The sequence below is a fragment of the Rattus norvegicus genome, chromosome 9 (genome assembly GCF_021556685.1).
Source record: "Rattus norvegicus strain SHRSP/BbbUtx chromosome 9, alternate assembly SHRSP_T2T, whole genome shotgun sequence".
NCBI classification, from domain to species: Eukaryota; Metazoa; Chordata; class Mammalia; order Rodentia; family Muridae; genus Rattus; species Rattus norvegicus.
The window spans coordinates 25024166-25044565 of NC_141542.1; the positions used below are offsets into that span (position 1 = coordinate 25024166).

Below are 20400 nucleotides of genomic sequence, written 5' to 3' on the forward strand. Positions count from 1 at the left end.
ACTGTCATGGAATGTCCAAATGGTAATTAGTGGCGGTTGGTAGAAGGAGCCATATGTGTGATGCTGCCATATGTGTGAGGGGCTGGCAACAAGGTGCAGACCCAAGACCATGGCCCTGAGCACTGAGGCTCGCCTGCTGGATGTGGGCTCTCAGCCCCATCAAGATGTCTTCAGGTGAGGACAGCAGGTGGTGGCTTGTGCCCTGCTGAGCCGGCCTAGGAGAGTGGCAACCACAATCGCCATGCCCAAGCCTCCAGCCTGGGGCACCAGGAAGCTCCAGCTGTGATGGCCTCAGGTTGGTCATGGTGGGCCTGGAGGCCCGAAGAAGCCGCCCGGGCCTCCGCGGGCCCTGAGAGGGGACTGACGGGCCTGAGCGGAGCCCGGAGCTCCACACCACACACCTCCCCTTGTCCTGCCTCCCCGTGTTGTCTGCGCCACGGAGTGGGCACACGTGTCCTTCCCACCCCGCAGCTTGACCGCGCCCGAGCCGGGCCTCAGGGCACGCGGAGCTCGTGGGTGAGCGCGGGGCCTGAGGGGGCGGGGCGCGCGCGTTATATTTGGCGCCCGCAGCAGCGCGTGTGCCTGGGCGAGTTTTCCTTCTGCGGGTGCCGGCAGCCAGGGCGCCGCTGCCCAAGCTGACTCCTCTCTCTCTCCCTCTCCGACCCCGGCAGGGCCCAGAGGTGATTCTGCCTGCACGATGTCCTCCTTCCTGGAGACGAGCTCTTCGCAGGCGCCACATCGCGAACAAAAAGAGAAAAGAAAAAAATGAAAAGAAAAATCAGAAGAAGCTGACAGAGAAGGGGGCGGTAACGGCGTTGGGGGTCACCTCGGCCACGGGAGGGCGCGCTAAGACAGCGGCGGGGTTTCCAACGGAGACTGCAGCCTTGCAGTTTCCAGGCATGAAGCCCAGGCCAGCCCTGCCAGGGGACCTGTGCGTGGACCCCTAGTCCGACCTCCGGTCTGCTCCCCAGGGACGGCAAGGAGCAAGCAGGGCGGGCTGCACCTTAAGAGCAGCATCATCAAGGTAGGTAGGAGACCCGCGTCCCTCCTAAGGCTCCTTCTGGGCCCCCCCTCCCCCGCCCTGGGAAAGCAGTGGCAGAAGGAGGCAATGCAAAGTGAGCCCATTGGGTAGGGGAAGGGAGGGTTCAGGGATGTATGGAGAGCTGAAGCAGGGATTGGAAAGCCTATGGCATTGGGAAAGAATGGAGAGGTGGTCTGGAGTGTGCATGAGAGCTGTGCTCTGACATCCCCAGAGCAACTTGGGGCTGTCACCTCTCTCCAGATTGACTTAGAATTAAATGACCTGTACCTGCCAGGGCAGGACAGGCTTTTCAGAGGCAGCTTAGCCTGGTGGCACACTCCCTGTAATGTTTCCATTCTATGTTAAAGGACAGGGATCATAGGAAAATATTTCCTTAAAACCTCAGGCAATGAATGATTATTTAATAGATTTCTTCTGATCTACTTTGTAATTGGTTGCCCCTTGCAAGAGATTGTATTTGGAAGATGTAAAATACCCTCCTTCAATTAAAAGGGAACATAAACAGAAATTTCCTCTTTTTTAGACTCCAAAGCTCTGAGAGATTACAGTTCTGCATAATTTAATTCTTTCCTACCTGCTATGAGCAGGCCTCCAGAACAGCAAGTTCCTTTGGAATGGTTTTGCTTGTTTTTGTTTATTTTCCATGGTGCTGATTAGAAAGCCATGAATTTTAAATTTCAAGAGGTGACACCCAGAGTTTATGGTGGTTTCCTTCACACACTGCAGTGTAGTTGCAGCATAAAAACATTCTTCTTGTGACAAGAAGTGGAAAAGAAATTTGATGAGCTAAGAAAAGTAGAGCCTTGAGCCAGATCAACCATTTGGCTTCCTCAAATATGGAGCAAGCATGGAATGTGGCTTTTTCAGAATCGAGGGGGTTTTTAGGATTGGGCAGTGAATGCTGTCTGGGGCTAACCCGTCCCTTTTGTGGCTGACAACCCTTAGGAGAAGGTCAGAATGTGCCAACAGCACAGAGTGGGCACTGGTGGTGTTTGAACTCAGAAGTGCTCAGGAACTGTGAAAGTTTCTCTGTTATCACCCTGGAGCCATCTAGTGAAATAGACCACTGTGATGCTGTGTAAGAGGCCATTGTGAGGGCTGGAGAGATGGCTCAGTGGGTAAGAGCACCAAGTGTTCTTCCAGAGGTCCTGAGTTCAAATGCCCGCAACCACATGGTGGCTCACAACCATCTGTAAGGAGTACTGATGCCCTCTTCTGGTGTGTCTGAAGACAGCTGCATTGTCTCACATATAAATAAATAAATCTTACAAAAGATTGTCATCTACTGCAGTTTCTGTGTGGACAGGGCACAGTTGAAGGGCTTAAAAATCAAGTACATTGCCTGTCTTTAGAGATCAAGTGTATCACCTAACATTCAAACCAAGAAATGTAGTGTCTTTTTTGCTGCTTCTGTACGTTTAAGTGATGTAACTTTTCTCCTATTACATCGTTTGTTTCCATAATAGTTGTTTTCAAGTATATATGATTATCGCTCCTATTTGCAGAGCTATTCAATATTTTCATTGATTAAATATTTGTGGTGAATTTACATTGTGATATCAGTAAAATGCTATGTGAAAATTTTAGAGAATATACCGGTTTGGGTAATTTTAATAACCTTTACCCTCAAGTGGTGGCCTGTTTTCACATTGAAAAGACTGGAATTCATTACCATCCATAGCAGGATTGATAGGGAAGCACAATGGACAGTGACAGTGTTGTTCCCTTTGACAGTTGTGGGAGCCAAGAAAGAAGTGTGACTTGCTTTTTGTGATTTACCAAATCAAGACTGAGTATCATTACTGTAGAAGCCCATGGAAAAAATGATGAAGTTTTCAGAAATCACCAGTTAAAGAAATGGTGGTTTTGTTTATATTGAATTCTGAGTTTCAAAGTTATGTTTCATTTTTCTTTATTCCTTAATGAGGCTTTTTATTAATTTTTTTATTCACCATTACACCCTTAGATGCACAGGGCTAGGATTGTAGTAGGTGCTCAATAAATCTCTGACCATCGGGGAGGAGGAATGATAAGAAAGTATGTATTTTCTGTAAGTTCTGCTAGTTTTGGGAACAGGTGGTTTTAGGTTTACCATCATAGCTTGGTATCTTGTCCCACATAAGACAACTTGACAGAACCCCCTTTCTGGCCATTATGTTCAACTTATTTTTGTCTTAATCATTCTTGAAAATCATGGAAGTAGTGTGGAAAATTGATTGTACCTGCAGTATAGCAAAAAAGCCCAGTCTAGATAGGTAAGCAGTTATGTTTCTCCATGAGCTGATGTCTTAAAACATCTATATTTTAGGAATTTAGTGTTGTGTTTTCTAAACGTACATCGTACAGCATACAGATAACATCGTAATAGAATTAAGGAATCTTTTGATTTAGCACCAAATTCCATAAAGCGATGACTACTGCACAGCTCTCTTGGCTATATGAATAGCCGAAATTATATTTCATTCTTTTAAAGAAATAATGAAAGTACTTAAGGTTAAGCAAAGCCCATCGGAATAGTTTACTGTGGTGTTTCTCTTTGGTTTCTTGTGCTCTTTTAGAAGACGACTTTAAGAAGTCAGGGCGGTCAGGTGGTCAGTGTGGTCAGGCAGTCATGAGCAGATGGTTAAGCGATGTGCTAGGGCCCCATAGGCCAGTGAGCCCAGCCGAAGAGCAGAGGCTAGCCAGTGAGCCTGACTGAAGAGCAGAGGCTAGCCAGTGAGCCTGACTGAAGAGCAGAGGCTAGACAGTGAGCCTGACTGTAGAGCAGAGGCTAGCCACTGAGCCAGGCTGAAGAGCACAGGCTAGCCAGTGAGCCTGACTGAAGAGCATAGGCTACTCAGTGAGCCTCGCTGAAGGCTGAAGAGCAGTGATTTTAACCTTTATTTCTAAGTTCTTCCGTTTTCCTAAAATTTCTACAAAAGTTTGCCTCCATAAAGTTTGGCTTTAAAGGTTCTCCTTGCTCTCTTCTTCTTATCTCCTTTCCTCTTGCTCTTATGACACAATAATTTCCTTACTCTCAATGCCTTACTCTCAACGCTATGCCTTTACTTCTAAGTTCTTCTTGAGTTCTGTTCTCTTCAGTTCAGTTCTGTCTAAAAAGCTTTCTCTCTCTTTCTCCTCAGCATTTGTATATCTTTCTGAACACAACATCACATGGTGAAAAGTTCACCACAAGTTTGCACAGGAATTCAAATCATAAGTTGGATAATCAGTTTAAGACAGAGAATGTTTACATGCATATCCATGAAGAGTAATCATCAGGATAAACAGTCACCATCTATCACTAGCTCTGCACATTCATGGAGAGTTAAAAGCTGTAATTTTTATGAGAAAAGAATAAGTGAAATTACCTACAGGCAAATCCAGTCAATTATTTATGTTCAGTCCTTGCACCTATAGTAAATCATTAGTTCTCTTTTTATGAACTTTGGTTAATTGGTTTATACCCTCTTAGGATGGGCTCTAATTTGTAGATGCCTGCTTGGTATTGCAGAAGCAATTCACTCATGACACTTTAAGAAGAAGAGTTCTCAATGCAATTTTGATTACCAGAGAAAACTTAATAGCATTCTCATTATAAAGGAGCTTAAAATTACTAATCTCATTTTAGGAATACTTATAGAACTATAAGAATTATAGGAATTAAGACATCATCTATTTGTCTGTACATCATCATGCCAAGACAATACATCTTCGTTGCTCTGTGGTGATTTGCTCAAAAGAGTAGGGTAAAGAGCATGACAAATACAGAGGCAGATACTTGCAGCCAACCATTTAGCTGAGATCAGGGTCCCCAATGGGGGAGTAAGAGAAAGGATTGAGGGAGCTGAAGGGGTTTACAGCCCCATAAGAAAAACAGTAAGAAACACCCATAGCTCCCAGGGCTGAAACCACCATCCAAAGAGTACACATGGAAAAACCCATGGCTCCAGTTGCATATGTAGAAGAGGATGGCCTTCTTGGGCACAAATGGGAGGAGAAGCCCTTGGTCTTGTCAAGGCTTGATGCCCCAGTGTAGGGGAAACCAGAACAGGGAGGCAGGTAGGCCTGGGTAGTGGGGTGGGTGTGGTAACACCCTCATAGTAGAAGGACGAGGTGGTTTTATAAGGGGTTTTGTAGATGGGAAAACAGGAAAACGGTTAACATTTGAAATGTAACAAAAGCCCTCTCTGGGGATGGACAGCTGCTAAGGTGCTCTGAGCCCCTACTTCCCTGCTGCCTCCCTTTGATCGCGACTGTGGTGCATGGTGTCAGCCTGGGACTCTCCATGGGCTGCTGCTGGCACTGGTCCTGGCGTTCAGGGCCAAAAGCATGATGAGCAAGGAGCACATGGTTTGTCCCGATTCAGAGCTGGGCGAATGGCCACCAAAGGACAAGCACAGCTTCCTGTACGATCATGAGGTCTTCCTGGGCAAGGAGGACTCCAAGACCTTTGATAGCTAAGCCTGGACAAGAGCAGGAGAGGCTGGGGAAAATTGTTGATCCAATTGACAGTGATGGAGGCGGCCCTGTTACTACTGAGGACCTGAAAGTTTGGATCAAACATGTACAGAAAAGATACATCTACCATAATGTGGCTGAACTCTGGAAGGATTATAACAGGGACATAAACGAAAAGATCTCCTGGGAAGAATACAAGCAGGCCACCTATGGCTACTACCTGGTTAACCTTGCTGATTTCCAAGATAGCTCTGATCATCACAACTTTAAAAAGATGCCTCCACGAGATGAGAGGAGTTTTAAGGCCTTGACGGTGACCTGACAGCTACTCAGGACGGGTTCATTGCTTTTCTGCACTAAGAGCATTTAGAACATATGAAGGAGATTGTAGTTCTGGAAACCCTGAAGGATATCGACAAGAACGGGGATGGGTTTGTGGACCAGGATGAGTACATTGTGGACATCTTTTCCTCACGAGGACAATTGCCCTGAGATAGACTGGATTTTGTCTGGGGAGCAGTTCAGTGATTTCCCAGATCTGAACAAGGATGGGAAGTTGGACTAGGATGTGATTCTCCACTGGATCCTCCCTCAGGACTATGACCATGTGAAGGCTGAGGCCTGGCATCTTGTGTATGAGTAAGACAAAAACAAGGATGAGTGCTAACCAAGGAGGAGATTCTAGACAACTGGACCATGTTTGTGGGAAGCCAAGCCACCAATTACGCGAAAGATCTTACCAAAATCGTGATGAATTTTGAAAGACACTCATATTCATGTGGCCAACGGTCACAGGCTTCCTGCGGATGTTCTGGGTTATTGCTATATTTGTCAAGTATATAGCAGTTGTGTCCCTAAACAATGAGAAATCTTTCTAAAGCTCAAAAAAAATCATACATTGCACCAAACAATAATAGTAGGAGATTTAAACACCCCACTTTCATCAATGGACAGATCAAGGAAACAGAAATTAAACATAGACATAGAAAGACTAACAGAAGTTATGAACCAAATGGATTTAACATATATTTATAGATCATTACACCCTAAAACAAAAGGATATACCTTCTTCTCAGCATCTCATGGTACCTTCTCCAAAATTGACCATATAATCGGTCACAAAACAAGCCTCAACAGGTATAGGAAGATAGAAATAATCCCATGCATCCTTTAAAAAAACCACGGACTAAGGCTGCTGATCAATAACAACAAATAAGACAGAAAGCCCACATATACATGGAAGTTGAAGTCAATGAAAACTTGGTCTTTGGAGACATAAGAAAGAAATTAAAGATTTCTTCGAATTTAATGAAAATGAAGATACAACATACCCAAACTTATGGGACACAATAAAAGCAGCGCTAAGAGGAAAACTCATAGCTCTGAGTGCCTGCAAAAAGAAACAAGAGAGAGCATATGTCAGCAGCTTGACAGCACACCTCAAAGCTCTAGAAAAAAATTAAATAAACCCTAGAGGAGTAGAAGGCAGGAAATAATCAAACTCAGGGCTGAAATCAAACAAGAAGATACAAAACCAAGTATCAAAAGAATCAGTAACCCTGGAGTTGGTTCTTTGGGAAAATCAACAAGATAAATAAACACTTAGCCATACTAACCAGAGGTCACAGAGGGTGTATCCAAATTAATAAAATCAGAAGTAAAAGGGAGACATAACAATAAAATCTGAAGAAATTAAGAAGATCATCAGATCCTACTACAAAAACATATTCAACAAAACTGTAAAATGTGAAGGAAATGGACAATTTTCTATACAGATACCAGGTACCACAGTTAAATCAGGAACAAATAAACCATCTAAACAACCCCATAACTCATAAAGAAATAGAAACTGTTATTAAACATCTCCCATCCAAAAAGAGCCCAGAACCAGATGGATTTAGTGCAGAATTCTATCAGACCTTCATAGAAGACTTCATACCAATACTGCCCAAACTATTCCGCAAAATAGAAACAGACAGAGCACTACCAAATTCCTTCTACGAATCCACAATTACTCTTATACCTAAACCACACAAAGATACAACAAAGATAGAGTAATTCAGACCTATTTGCTTTATGAATATTGATGCAAAAATGCTCAATAAAATTCTTGCAAACTGAGTCCAAGAACACATCCAAACAATCATCCATCATGATCAAGTAGGCCTCATGGCAAGGATGCAGGGATGGTTTAATATACAGAAATCCATCAACGAAATAACCATATAAACAAACTCAAAGGAAAAAAGACATACATGATCATTTCCTTAGATGCTGAGAAATCATTTGACAAAATTCAATACCCTTTCACTAATAAAGTCCTGTTAAGATCAGGAATTCAAGGCCCATATCTAAATATAGGAAAATGCAAAATATATCCAACCAGGAGCTAATATCAAACTAAACTGAGAAAATTGAAGGAATCCAACTAAAATCAGAGACTAGACAAGGCTGCCCACTCTTTCCCTACTTTTTCAATATGGTACTTAAAGTCCTAGCCATAGCAATCAAACAATGAAAGTAGGTCAAAGGGATAAAAATTAGAAGGGATGAAGTCAAAACACTAATATTTGAAGATGATATGATAGTATACTTAAGCAACACCAAAATTCCACCAGAGAACTACTTAACCTGATCAACAACTTCAGCAAACTGTCCAAGCATAAAACTAACTCAAACAATTCAGTAGCCTTCCTCTACTCAAAGGGTAAAAAGGCTGAGAAAGAAATTAAGGAAATGACACCCTTCACAATACTCCCAAATACTATAATATAACTTGCTGTTACTTGAACCAAGCCATTAAAAATCTGTACGACAAGAACTTCAAATCTCTGAAGAAACTGAAGAAGATCTCAGAAGATGGAAAGATCTCTCATGCTCATAGATTGGCAGGATGAATATGGTACAAAAAAAATGGCCTTTTTGCCAAAAGCAATCTACAGATTCAATGACATCACCATCAATATTCCTACTCAATTCTTTATAAAGGTAGAAAGTGCAATTTGCCGTCATTCGGTATACCATAAAACCCAGGATAGCAAAAACTATACTCAACAATAAAAGAACTTCTGGGGGAATCACCATCTCTGACCTCAAGCAGTATTACAGAGCAATAGTTTGTATGGTATTGGCATACAGACAGGCAGATCAGTGGAACATAATTGAAGACACAGAAATGAACCCACACACCTATGGTCATTTGATCTTTGACAAAGGAGTTAAAACATCCAATGGTAGAAACATAGCATTTTTAACAAATGGTGCTGGATCAACTGGAGGTCAGCATGTAGAAGAATGCAAGTTGACCCATTCTTATTGCCCTGGACAAAGCTTAAGTCCAAGGGGATCAAGGGCCTCCACATCAAACCAGATACACTAAAATTAATAGAAAAAAAAGTAGGAAAGAGTCTCGAAGACATGAGCACTAAGGAAAATTTCTTGAACAAAATACCAATGGCTTATGCTTTAAGATCAAAAATCGACAAATGGGGGGACCGCATAAAACTGAAAAGCTTCTGTAAGGCAAAGGAGAGTGTCATTAGGACAAAAAGGCAACCAACAGATTGGGAAAGAATCCTTACCAATCCTGCATCTGATGGATGGTAATATCCAAAGTGTACACAAAACACAAGAAGTTAGAGTACAGAAAGCCAAACATCCCTGTTAATAAATGGGGTTCAGAGGTAAAGAAAACATTCTCAGCTGAGGAATATCGAACAGCTGAAAAGCACCTAAAGAAATGCTCAACATCCTTAGTCATCAGGGAAATGCAAATCAAAACAACCCTAAGAATCCACCTCACACCAGTCAGGATGTCTAAGATCAAAAACTCAGGTGACAACAAATGCTGGTGAGGATGTGGAGAAAGAGGAACACTCCTCCATTGTTGCTGGGATGGCAAACTGGTACAAGCACTCTGGAAATCAGTCTGAAGGTTCCTCAGAAAATTGGACATTGCACTACCTGAGCACACAGCTATACCTGTCCTGGGCATATACCCAAAAGATACTCCCTCATACAACAACACACATGCTGCACTAAGTTCATAGCAGCCTTATTCATAATAGCCAGAAGCTGGAATGAACCCAGATGCCCTTCAACAGAGGAATGGATTCGAAAAATGTGGTACATCTACACAATGGAGTACCACTCAGCTATCAAAAACAATGCTACGTTCAATTCATAGGCAAATGGAAAGAACTAGAAAATATCATCCACAGTGAGGTAATCCAATCACAGAAAAACACACTTGGTATGCTGTTGGGAGCGATGGCCTTGAAGCCCTCCATTATTGATGTTATTATTATGGTTAGAAGTAAGTATGATGGAGTTCATGGAAAATCCCCAGCCAGCTGCAGAAGACTAATACAAATATGGTGGTCAAGATGAATAATCATATGATAACGTGTGACGTTAAGATACCCAATGTCATGACCTGTAACCTTTCTGAAAAACCAACATCCTGCTGACTAATAGATATGACAAACCTGTGACCTTTCTGACAACCTGTCAACATCAGCCAATTCCCTGACCACATGAATATTGTGTCCTTGGCGTGGGTAAATGTTTCTTACTTCTCTCCTCTCTCTGTTACCCTTTTTATGGTACAAATTCAGCCTTGGGGAAAAATAAAATTGTCGCCTTGATCAGACTCTTGTCTTGGCGTCCTTCTTCACATCTCTTCTCCCTCATTCTCTTCCAGATACTCAGCACCCCTCATTGACAATATGCACTCATTGATAAGTGGATATTGACCAAAACCTCGAATTACCCAAATGCAATCTACAGATCTCAGGAAACTCAAGAAGAAGGATGACCAAAGTGCAGATGCTCCCACTCCTTCTTAAAATGGGGAACAAAAATATCCATAGGAGGGGATATGGAGGCCAAATCTAAAGCAGAGACTGAAGGAACAGCCATTCAGAGTCTGCCACACATGTGGCCCATATATATACAGCCACCAAAACTAGGTAAGATTGATGAAGCTAAAAAGTGCTTACCGAAAGGGACCGGATATACATCTCCCCTGAGAGACACATCCAGGGCATGTCAAATAAAGAGGTCAGTGCTGCCAGTAAACTGCTGAACTGAGAACAGGACGCCCTTTATGGGAATTAGAAGAAGGATTCCAAGAGCTGAAGGGGTTGCAACCCCATAAGAACAGCAATGCCAACCAAATAAACCACTAGCAAAAGACTATACGTGGACTGATCCAGGGATCCAACTGCATATGTAGGAGAGAATATCCTTGTTGGGGCACCTGTGGAAGGGGAAGCCCTTGTTCTTAACAAGGTTGGACCCTGAGTGCAGGGAAATGTCCGGGAAGGGGTTTCTAAGTGGCATGAATTGGGGGACCATACATATGGGAGAGGGCACGGCAAGGGGGCTTATGGACCAAAAGCTGGGAAAGGAATTAACGTTTGAATAAAACATATATATCTATTAAAAAAACTGAAATTTAAAAAAATGATACTAAACCAAAAAAAATCAAAAAAATGTGAATAAGACAGAAATTTTAGGTTTTGGAAAAAGATGAATGCCAGGTATTTGAAAAACTGTATGACCATGGTAAACACTTTAATATACTTGAGAAATTTTTTACATGTTAATGAACTGTTAAGGGAAAAGCTCAGGAATCGAAATGTGTGTCACATGCATTGTCTCGAGAAGTAGATTTTACTTTTAAGAAAAATCTCCCTCCTCCTTGGTCCCTAGAGTTTTGGGTGCTAAAGAAAATCTGTTCTCCAATTTAGGGTTGTAAGCAACCCTCCCCAGCAAAAGCATTGTTGACTTCTAATGAAGCAGAGAGACATATCTAGCTTTGAAATAGAGGTTGCCAAATATATTTCCCAGTGACACATGAGAGACTGGAGGAAAGGGTCCCCACAGATATTCATCAGTGTGGGGAGAGCTGGTTAATAGGTAGGCCATAGAATTTTCCAGTGACATCACCAGTAAGACGTTCACTGAACACTCTATTGTATCTAAGAGATCCCTAGAATCTTCTGTGATGTCACCAGTGTTGTGGTAACACCAACTGCCTTTGGGATATTACTTCAGTTCCCTTTGGGTTCACAAGCAGGCATGTTTCGCCAGCTGCTCAGGCTATTTCGGAAGGAAAGTGTTGATCAAGGAGAGACCGCACCAGGTCAGAGGGAAGCTCAACCCCTCTCTAGTGAAACAGGAAGGAGGAAACTATTCTGGGGAAGGCTTGGTGAGTCGTGGGCTGAGTTGGGGAACATCCTCAAGGAGGTAGGTTTGAGATGTGCCTTCTAAGACTAGGCCTTACAAGCAGGAGCCTTGGGATTTTTCAAAGGCAAACCAAGAGGCAGGAGTTCCTGATCTTTAATTTGAGAGAAAGCCATAAAGTGGTAAGACTTCAGTGTCTTTTCTTGAAGCTTTTTAACTGTGAGTGTCAACTAATGGCAGGAGGAGGCACTGTGAGATTAACAATGTGACCATCCATGTTTGGGAGTTGAAGCACTTCATCCTCTAGATTACTGTAGTTTACATAAGTCTCTGATGGCGAGAAGAAGGAAGGATGCACCCCTAGTCATGAATTGAGTTCTCAGACACTTTGGGCTGGACCTCACTTGGTTAGAGCTTGATGGTGCTAAGCATTATGAAGTCATTATGAACTCCAGGATTATCTGCACCACATCTGATATAACAATGTTGCAGATGTTTATGTCTCAGTCAGATTATAACTTTCAGTGCCGGTGATTGTGTAATAGTGAGTGTGGCACGTATATGGCATTAGAGGTTGGGAAGAGGGACATAGCTTAGGAATCAACATTTAAGAAAGCTTTTCTGTTCTTTCAGGGATTCACCCAGTCCCTACCATTTCCCCTTCCTCAACCTCCTTTTCGGATTCAGAATGATCTATTCTGTCCATTGGTTCAAATATGCAAATTCAGTTGGGTTTATCTGTCTACAGGTTTTGGTAGGAAGGCATCATCCCAAAATGTCATCAGTAAGCAAGAGGAGTGTCTAAAGGAACTGGAGGAACTCAAATTTGAAATCCAGAAGTGTCAATTCGAGAGGGATGAACTTTATCAAATCCTGGATCTTTATATCTATGATGAGTGGGACCACAGGTAGTCATTATGCCCAGTAACCTGTTCACTGTCTTGCGCTCTCTCTCTGCTACCTCAAGATTTACTCATAGCACGAGAAAGTTTCACCTCTCATCCTGGATTTTAAGGAGATTTGGCAGGCATTAGCTTGTGAGATAAGCTAGGTGCTGTGTGTTTAGGGTCAACCTCTTTTGTACTTGACCCTGAGCCTCTTGGATTAGCATTGGTTCTGTCAGCAGCTGGAAGGACCTGGTCACACTTGCTGCAAGTGTGTGTGAATGAAATGCCTGCACGTCATCACTCTTTCCTCTGAATTTGTTCATTATACACTGATTCTATGGCACCTCCATGCATGTAGTTGGCATTCTAAATGTGTTTGGATATGGGTTGGTATGTATGTATGTGGAAGTATATGTGGTGTTTACTCAGGATCAGGACGTCTGGGACCTTTGATGGGGTCTGAGGATTTGTTTGATCAACATTTTGCAGGTCATGATAGTGATGAGTACGTGGAGGCCCACACTGATCAACAGAGCACTTTGCTCCTTCTGTATACCTTGGTGGCACCCAGGACTCTCCCGAGGGGAGGAGGTGCTATAAATCCTCTTCCCTGTCAAACTTAGTTATGCTCTCTGAGAATTCATGTAACTATAGAAACCAAGGATTGAGTATACCTGCTTTCAAAACAAGAGAAATGTCATCACAGCTTTCTCTTGGGCCCAAAGCTGTGGCACAGACTGGAGGAATCTTCTTCCTGAACTAGTCAATTCCATCATGCTCACCTGGCCAGCTCTTGAAGGTCAGGTCCCTCCAACTGGTACCGTGACTCTGTTGTCCTGTGCCCAGGATAATAAACTTAACCAGTACAAATACTTTGAAGGAGCAAGTATGTGGTACATACTGAGTTTAAGTAATAGAACAGTCTGATTTTACCTAATTTGTTTCACCTGCTTTGATCTTTAGTTTTTTACTTTTTAACTATCCAGGGATTGTTTATTGTGACCTAGAAATGGTCACTGTGGTCTTGACCGTTGTTATTCCCAAACAGGCAGCTCTCAGGCTCTGCCCCCTCCTATATAGTGAGTCTTTGCAGAACCATATCTCTCAGGATTCCAAGGAGTCCTTATTTCAAAACAAATGTTTGCTTATTTACATAGAAATATTTTCTGTGGATTGAGTCTCACTGTTGGGTTTTGGTCTGGTTTTTGACTTTGCCATTTTCTTCCCTTCCACCATTCCTTGAATTTGAAATTTTTTATTATATATTTTTATTTACATTTCACCTAATTCTGAAATCGTGAGTTCAAAACATTATTTGTTCCTTTGGCCTAACCCAGGCTGCATGTCGAATTGCCAGTCCTTCAATCTGAACATGAGATGAGAATGATGGCTATGCAAATGATGACCAACTCAATAAGTGATGCCATGGAGAGGTACAAGGAGCTCATACAAGTGAACAGTTCCTACTGGTGAGTCGCTGACAGAGATGAGAATCCAGCACTAGGCAGGGAATGCTTCTGTCCTGTATGACTTTAACAAAAGTCAGGGCTCTGGTTCTGTAGTATCTGACTCTTAACAAGAAGGCTGCCTCCTGGCAAGGGTCTTAGATTTGTAGCTCTTGGAATCAGTTGTCGTACATGTGAGGGGTGTAGAAGACCCTCCAATTGTTATTTTCCCAGTTAAAGTTCCTCTAGATAGAAAAGGTTTGCACCATGATGGAAATAGCAATCAACTCTGAATCTCTAGGACTCTGACAGGAGATTTAAAGATCTGTGATCCATGAGAAACACATGGAAAGAGTCTATAGCTATTGGGTCTTCAACTCCCCCTAAGAGGGGCTTTCCCCACAACGTGAAGATGGTTTCACCATACCATGGACATACGAGCTCCCTTATGGACCATCTCTTCTTCCTCGATTTATATAAACCGTCTTAGTGTCAGGATTTTCAGAAGTACTTTGATTTATGTGGAATGTGGATTCTGGATTTGACCTCCTCTAATTGGTGCTAACCTGTATAGTGTGGCTCTATTCTGGAGATTTCTGAGGATGAGGACCCTTGAAGGGATGATTGTACTTGCAGGAGTGACAGGCAAATAGAAGCTGGCTGGGATTTACCATTTTTTGTTTGTGGTTCAGCATCAGGCACTCCCAGCTCCTACGTGAACAAGCTCAATTGAAGAATAATATACAGATTTTGCTGAATGAGAAGAGAGAACTGCTGGTGGAGCAGACTGAACTGCCAGCATCCTCTGTGGAGGCAAAGAGGCTCTGTGAAGAGGCTGGAATGAACATCTGTGACCCCAGTGCCAAGCAACAGCAGGTAGGGTTAGGCCTCATGGTCAGGTTGTCCTCATGTCTTACCATAACCGTAGACAAACCAATGTAACTGTCTATTGATGGATCCATGTCCTGACCTAGGTCTCATCCAAGTGTTCATTCATGTGATGGTTTACAAGGCCCTCTGTTGAGATAGCCCCTTTTCAAGAAACTGCATGTTTGGAAAGCAAATGCTCCTGCTCTTTGAGAATCTGCACTTCATTAAGAGAGATAGGTTGATCACACAGCACAGCACTACATGCCATTATGTATGGAGGGTGCTATGTGGGAGCCCCTCTTTAGACTAGAACAGGGCTTTGAGGGATGAAGCAAAAGCCTGGAGCTCATTTTTTTTACAGGGTTCGTGTGAGACTCAGGAAGTAAGTAGTTTTCAAGGAGGAGAGCCTGGTGGAAATGCCAAAGAAATGGTTCTCATTTTCATTTGTGGTGGCTTTTGTTCTTCCTCCCCTCATGTCCCTGTATATGAAGATGGTGACTTCATGCTTCATAGATCTTGGGTAACTACAGAGCCTGTGTATCAGCATGTCAGTCCTGTCTTATTTGAGTGCTCCTGCAGAGTTCATAACTGGGCCTTACAGTCTGAAGCTGGTTAGAAGAGCAAGAATGTGGAAAAGGTTTCTCAAAGGCTGAGGGTTGCCATGAGAGATTTGAGACTTCAAGAACAAAGTTATCAGTATATACCCCCAATTCTCAAGAAAGGTGCATTGCTGTGCTGACCTGCATCTTAGGGAGCATGCGGGGAGGCCAGTTCATGACATGCAGTTTTGTCCAGTCATTATCTAACTTAGTCCTTTAAGCCTAGGTCTCTCAACAAACATGAAGCTTCCTTTTTTTGTGCTGGCCAGCAGTCTTTGCATCATTCGTCCAGTTCCAAGTGGAGCCCCCTCTCTTATTTGTCTCAACACATTTTTAAACCATTCAGCTATTTCAAAAATAAGGATTAGATTTCTTCACTTTACCTGAACAGAGTTATCGCCCGGGAATATTCTGAATTGTCTTATTGGCTTCACCATGATCTTGCATGGAATCCTAGAGTGCATCCCTCTGCTGACATTTCTTTGCTGACTATATCATGGGCACTGCATTCTCACAGGATAGATTCCCTCTCAATATTGTACACAGTGCTGCATTCCAGAAAATTCACTGTATGTTATTTATTTAGCCTTTTTCTGACTGACATTGAGGTTGTTTTAATATCACATGAACTCTAATGTGATGAAAAGTTCCTGGGAACTGACCATTAGTTACTGTCTTCTCTGATGCTTCCAAAGTCTTCTATGAAGGAAACAGGGTAGTTTTAGTGAGGGGCCTATGATGAGTCAGCATAGCGCTTGATGGAGTCTTTTCCTAGAAATCTCTCTCTTGGGGATTTGATGTTGTGTTGTTTAGGCTATCTGTGCAGAACATGTAACTTACTTGTCGGACCAGCAAGTATATGCATAGAAAGGTTTCCTGAAGTGGAAATGAGTACAGGCCAGGGCAGCACAGCCTGCTTGAGTCTAAGAGACTTGTACACAGCATTGTTCCCAGTAATTCCTCACTCAACAGGAAATGTGCTGCACAAGATCAAAGTTTTCATTTGGGCGTGCAAGTGAGTATCTGTGTATGTCTGTGTGTGTGTGTGTGTTTGTGTGTGTGTGTGTGTGTGTGTGGTGTGTGTGTGTGGGTATATGTGTGTGTGTGTGTGTGTGTGTATGTTTGCAGTAGTGAACATGTGTTTCCCTCTATTTCCAAGTTTCATGAGAGAAAAGTACTCTAAGCGTTCACTTTACATCCATGAAACATGAAATAGAGCTGCCCAGTCATTTAGCATCTCCATCTAGCTCTGTACAGCAAAAAGACACTTAAATTACTAATTTATTCTGTTTCCAAAAATTTCAGAACAGAATTATCTTGTGAAGTCTGGGGTAGGAGTGGAAATATGTTCAAGTGAGTCGTTTTTCACAGGGGTAACAAATGGTACAGGTCTAGAGCTTGCAGGTCCCTTTTTCTTATGGTGTAGAAGCAGGACAATAAAATCCTTTAGAAATGCAACCCCCAAAAAGAGGACACAAAAACACCTGTAAAGTTAGATTTTCAAGTGATTAGGGGCAAAACTACGGATCTGCATTGAAATCCTTTGGAGCACATCAAAGGAATGGAGTACAGGGCGGTAAGTGCAAGGCTTCTCTATAAAATCCATGAGTTTATGCGGCTTTTCTGTTCTTTGTGAATTGTGAAAGCCCACTGGAAGGTTATGTCACTCACTGTGTCTTCTCCAAGGTTGCTTTCCTCATTGCCTGCTACCATTACTTTCGAGCTACCTTGGCAACTACAACTTCCCCTGGGAGTTTGGCTTGGATTTTATTCATTGAGAATTTGAGTTGCTTGGAATTGTATCGTCATCCAGAAAAAGTCGCATAGCTATGCTGTGGTGCAAGAACAGGGCAGTTTCAGGAATCCCTTTAGGTGCACAGATAATCCAAAGTGCTCCTCTATGTTATCTGTGTAGCATTCTGCAAGTGTCGATCAACATCATTTTCTCTCAGTTAATTTCAGCCTCAATGGGTTAGGAGAAATGATGAGCTTCAAATGGGTCTGACAGTGTAAGAACAGGTAGCCCTATGAGAAGCCATGTTCAGAAAGTGGAACAGAAGTTTTAGTTAACCCAGTGATTCCACAACAAGGAGTAGGTATTGCCATTGCAACTAGGGAGCATCAGTGTTGTAGTGGTCCCAGAGTAACCTTGAAGGAGAATCTATCCAGACGTCCATCAGCCAAGGAGTGAAAGTGTACCATACGATGGAGCCCTTCCATGGATTCTGATTCAGTGTGAGATAATCCATGCAAGCTTTTACTTACTTATTCAAATTATCTCTGGAACAATCACATTACGGGGAGAAAATTTGTTGATTTGGATCCTGGTTATGGAGATTTCCTATGATTCTAGCTTTGGGCATGAAGTCACTCAGGCTATGGTAAAGACAGCTCCGATTAGAAGAAGTTGCACACTTTGGGGAAAGTCTGAAAGAGTGAACAAGAACAAGAGTCTAGTCCACCACCAACATATGATCCTTTGCTGAGCAACAAGAGAGCTCTACACAACCTTTGGGACTTGCTAAGCCAGATTGTTAATGGGGAAAGAACCCTGAGTCTATGACGGTTTATGGGAGGACAGCACATCACTGACTGAGCTGTCTATGGGCTCTGGCCACTATGTACATATTACACTCAACATTTGTTTTTATACATCCAGTGAATCCTGGGGAATCTTTACATTAAGCATTAATGTTCAGGTAGGAACATAGGCTGGAAGAAGCCATTTGAATATCCTTCCCTATATAAATACCCTTTTTGGGTGGATGACCACCCCACCTGGATTTCAGCCTCAGGCAGCTAAGGAGCTACTCAGAGTATTGTTCTGGTACAGTTCATGTGAATTTTGCCCATGAAACAATATATATGATCCTCTGTATTTCTTGCTATGTTCTACTCCTTTCTTCCTATGATCTCTCAGGAAAGATCTGAGGACATTTTCTCTTCTGTCCTCTCACAAATTGCCTTACACTAGCCATAGACTTACAGGGGTGCTATTCTGTTTCTACATCAAAAGCACCTTTAATGTCCGTGTGTACGCTGGGAAGATTTGCATGGAGCACATTCTCAGTGATTACAGGATCTATGCAATTCCCATTGATCTGATGTGAGATGGCTTCTCTGTGTATTTGCAGATACAGTGGTTACAAATGGAAACTAGACGGGTTCCTTCAGTGCTAACATAATCAGAAATTTCACCTCAATTCTGGGCATGTTCTCCAGAAGGAATCCACATGGTATTCTAGGTTGCTCATACCACTCTTGAACTCAGATTCAGACCCAGCTACAATGTTATTATTCAATGTCATATACCTGGACCTGTGGGGAAATATGCTCATTTTTCTCTTAATCCCAGCACAGTGCATAGTCCACAGTTCAAATTCTAGCAGTGTTAAAAGCTGAGATATAAATCCAAGCCCAGGTACTCTATGTCACTTGGGGATGCTGGGACTGACCTCAGCTGACAGGTCATGCTGGATTGTCCAACTGAATAGAGCTGATGTAAGAGGGAGAGCTGAATTGACATCCACTCAATAAATCTTTATTCCCTTGCTCTGCTAGGTCTGAAATTCTCCAGCAGAAACTCGAACATGACACAGATCAGGACAAGATCTCCCTTGGAGAGAAGAGCTACAGGAGGAGAACTAAGTGTGCACAGCAAATACACCACTATTGCGTCTCATCTGTAGTGTCCATAGCAATTGTGGACTGCATTTTCCTCCTTTAGTTTAACTTCTTTGGATTGAATAGGCCTTACTTTCACCTCAGCCTCTCCAACAAGTGTGCACTTTTTGAGGGACTCAGAGAAGTGCTGATGCAGATCAATCAAGAGCTGCTGGTCATCCAGAAAGACTGTGCACGTGTAAATTTGTACTTGTCCTGATGGGTCATCCAGAAGAGTATCATGGAGATCAGTTCACAACATTGGAAAGACTTTGTGACAAAGTCTGTAATATCATTTATACTCAGTATTGGTAGGCTTTTTCCTTAATACCCCCACTCCAACAAAACAGACCTACTTCCCCTCCTCTCGAAAAGATTGTTACCATCACTAACTGCTTGTCTACTATGTCTCCAAGGCAAGCCACAGGCTATAAGTCTATTCTGCAAAAGGAGCAGCAAAAGAATGCTTAGCGCAATTCTTCTATTTAAAGTTTGCTTAATTTTTAATTGTTTTGGTTATTTGGTTTTCCTTCTATTCATTTGAAGATTTATTATTTATCTGTTGTTGTTGTTTTGTTCATTTGCTTTTCTATTTTGATAAGGATATAGACTGTATATATTGACTACCTGCATCTGGTTACTATCAAGTAAATTGGATGTATTCTGGTCAATAAAGGAGTAATCTCAAACTCTTCACTCTTAAGAACCTTCTTTATTGATCATTAGTGTCAACATCTGAAGTCCCACAGCTATCAGGGAGGGATGGATCTCGAATTCTCATGGGGACTGGGCATCAAATCACTTCCCAGTCAGACTGAGCTTCACAGGCATTTATACAGTGACTGTGCACTGTGTTTCCAACTCTGAATTTCAACTTCATCATGCATACATTACCCACTGTGTATGCTTGCTGTCAAATATATAGTTACCTCTAAATTATACTCTGTCGATGACAGTTTTGACCAAATTAATAGGATAAACATTAATTTTTCTGTAACACCTCCCAGGACATATAAACATGGTATAAGGGAGTTTAAAGCCATTGGGAAACCTGCACCCAAATCCCAGGGCAGAAAATGCTGAACAACCAGGAATGCAGATAATCCTGAGACCACAGGAAAGAAAGCCACTTCTGACCAGCTCTGCCCACATCTCTGGTCCAATATTAATCTGCATGATGCCTCTGGAAACAGGAATAGAGGAGCAGTCAGCGGCAGGAACTTACTTGGTCCAGCCTGGACCCAGAACCTACCTGGGCCCTGAGC

General features: G+C 42.6%; 2 protein-coding genes and 1 pseudogene across 5 annotated transcripts in view; all 3 read left to right on the forward strand.

The window, feature by feature from the left end:
* Positions 1-648: 648 nt before the first annotated feature.
* Positions 649-19824, forward strand: LOC148003582 (disks large homolog 5-like). Of its 4 annotated transcripts, XM_087568890.1 has the most exons (6): positions 649-1024; positions 10185-10452; positions 12420-12579; positions 13896-14027; positions 14696-14879; positions 19034-19824. In XM_087568890.1, the coding sequence occupies exons 2-6, from the start codon at positions 10362-10364 to the stop codon at positions 19037-19039; spliced, it is 573 nt and encodes a 190-aa protein (XP_087425016.1). In that variant the 5' UTR covers positions 649-1024; positions 10185-10361; the 3' UTR covers positions 19040-19824. The 4 variants fall into 4 exon arrangements, with proteins under 4 accessions (XP_087425016.1, XP_087425017.1, XP_087425018.1 ...); XM_087568891.1 differs by lacking the exon at positions 10185-10452; XM_087568889.1 differs by lacking the exons at positions 649-1024; positions 10185-10452 and adding an exon at positions 11521-11696.
* LOC148003583 (disks large homolog 5-like) overlaps positions 985-20400 on the forward strand; it is a 61623-nt gene continuing 42207 nt past the window's right edge. Inside the window, exon 1 of the mRNA XM_087568904.1 lies at positions 985-1024. The gene's annotated coding sequence lies outside the window, so the exon portion shown is untranslated. The remainder of the gene's footprint in view (positions 1025-20400) is intronic.
* Positions 5002-6325, forward strand: LOC148003584 (reticulocalbin-1 pseudogene; annotated as a pseudogene).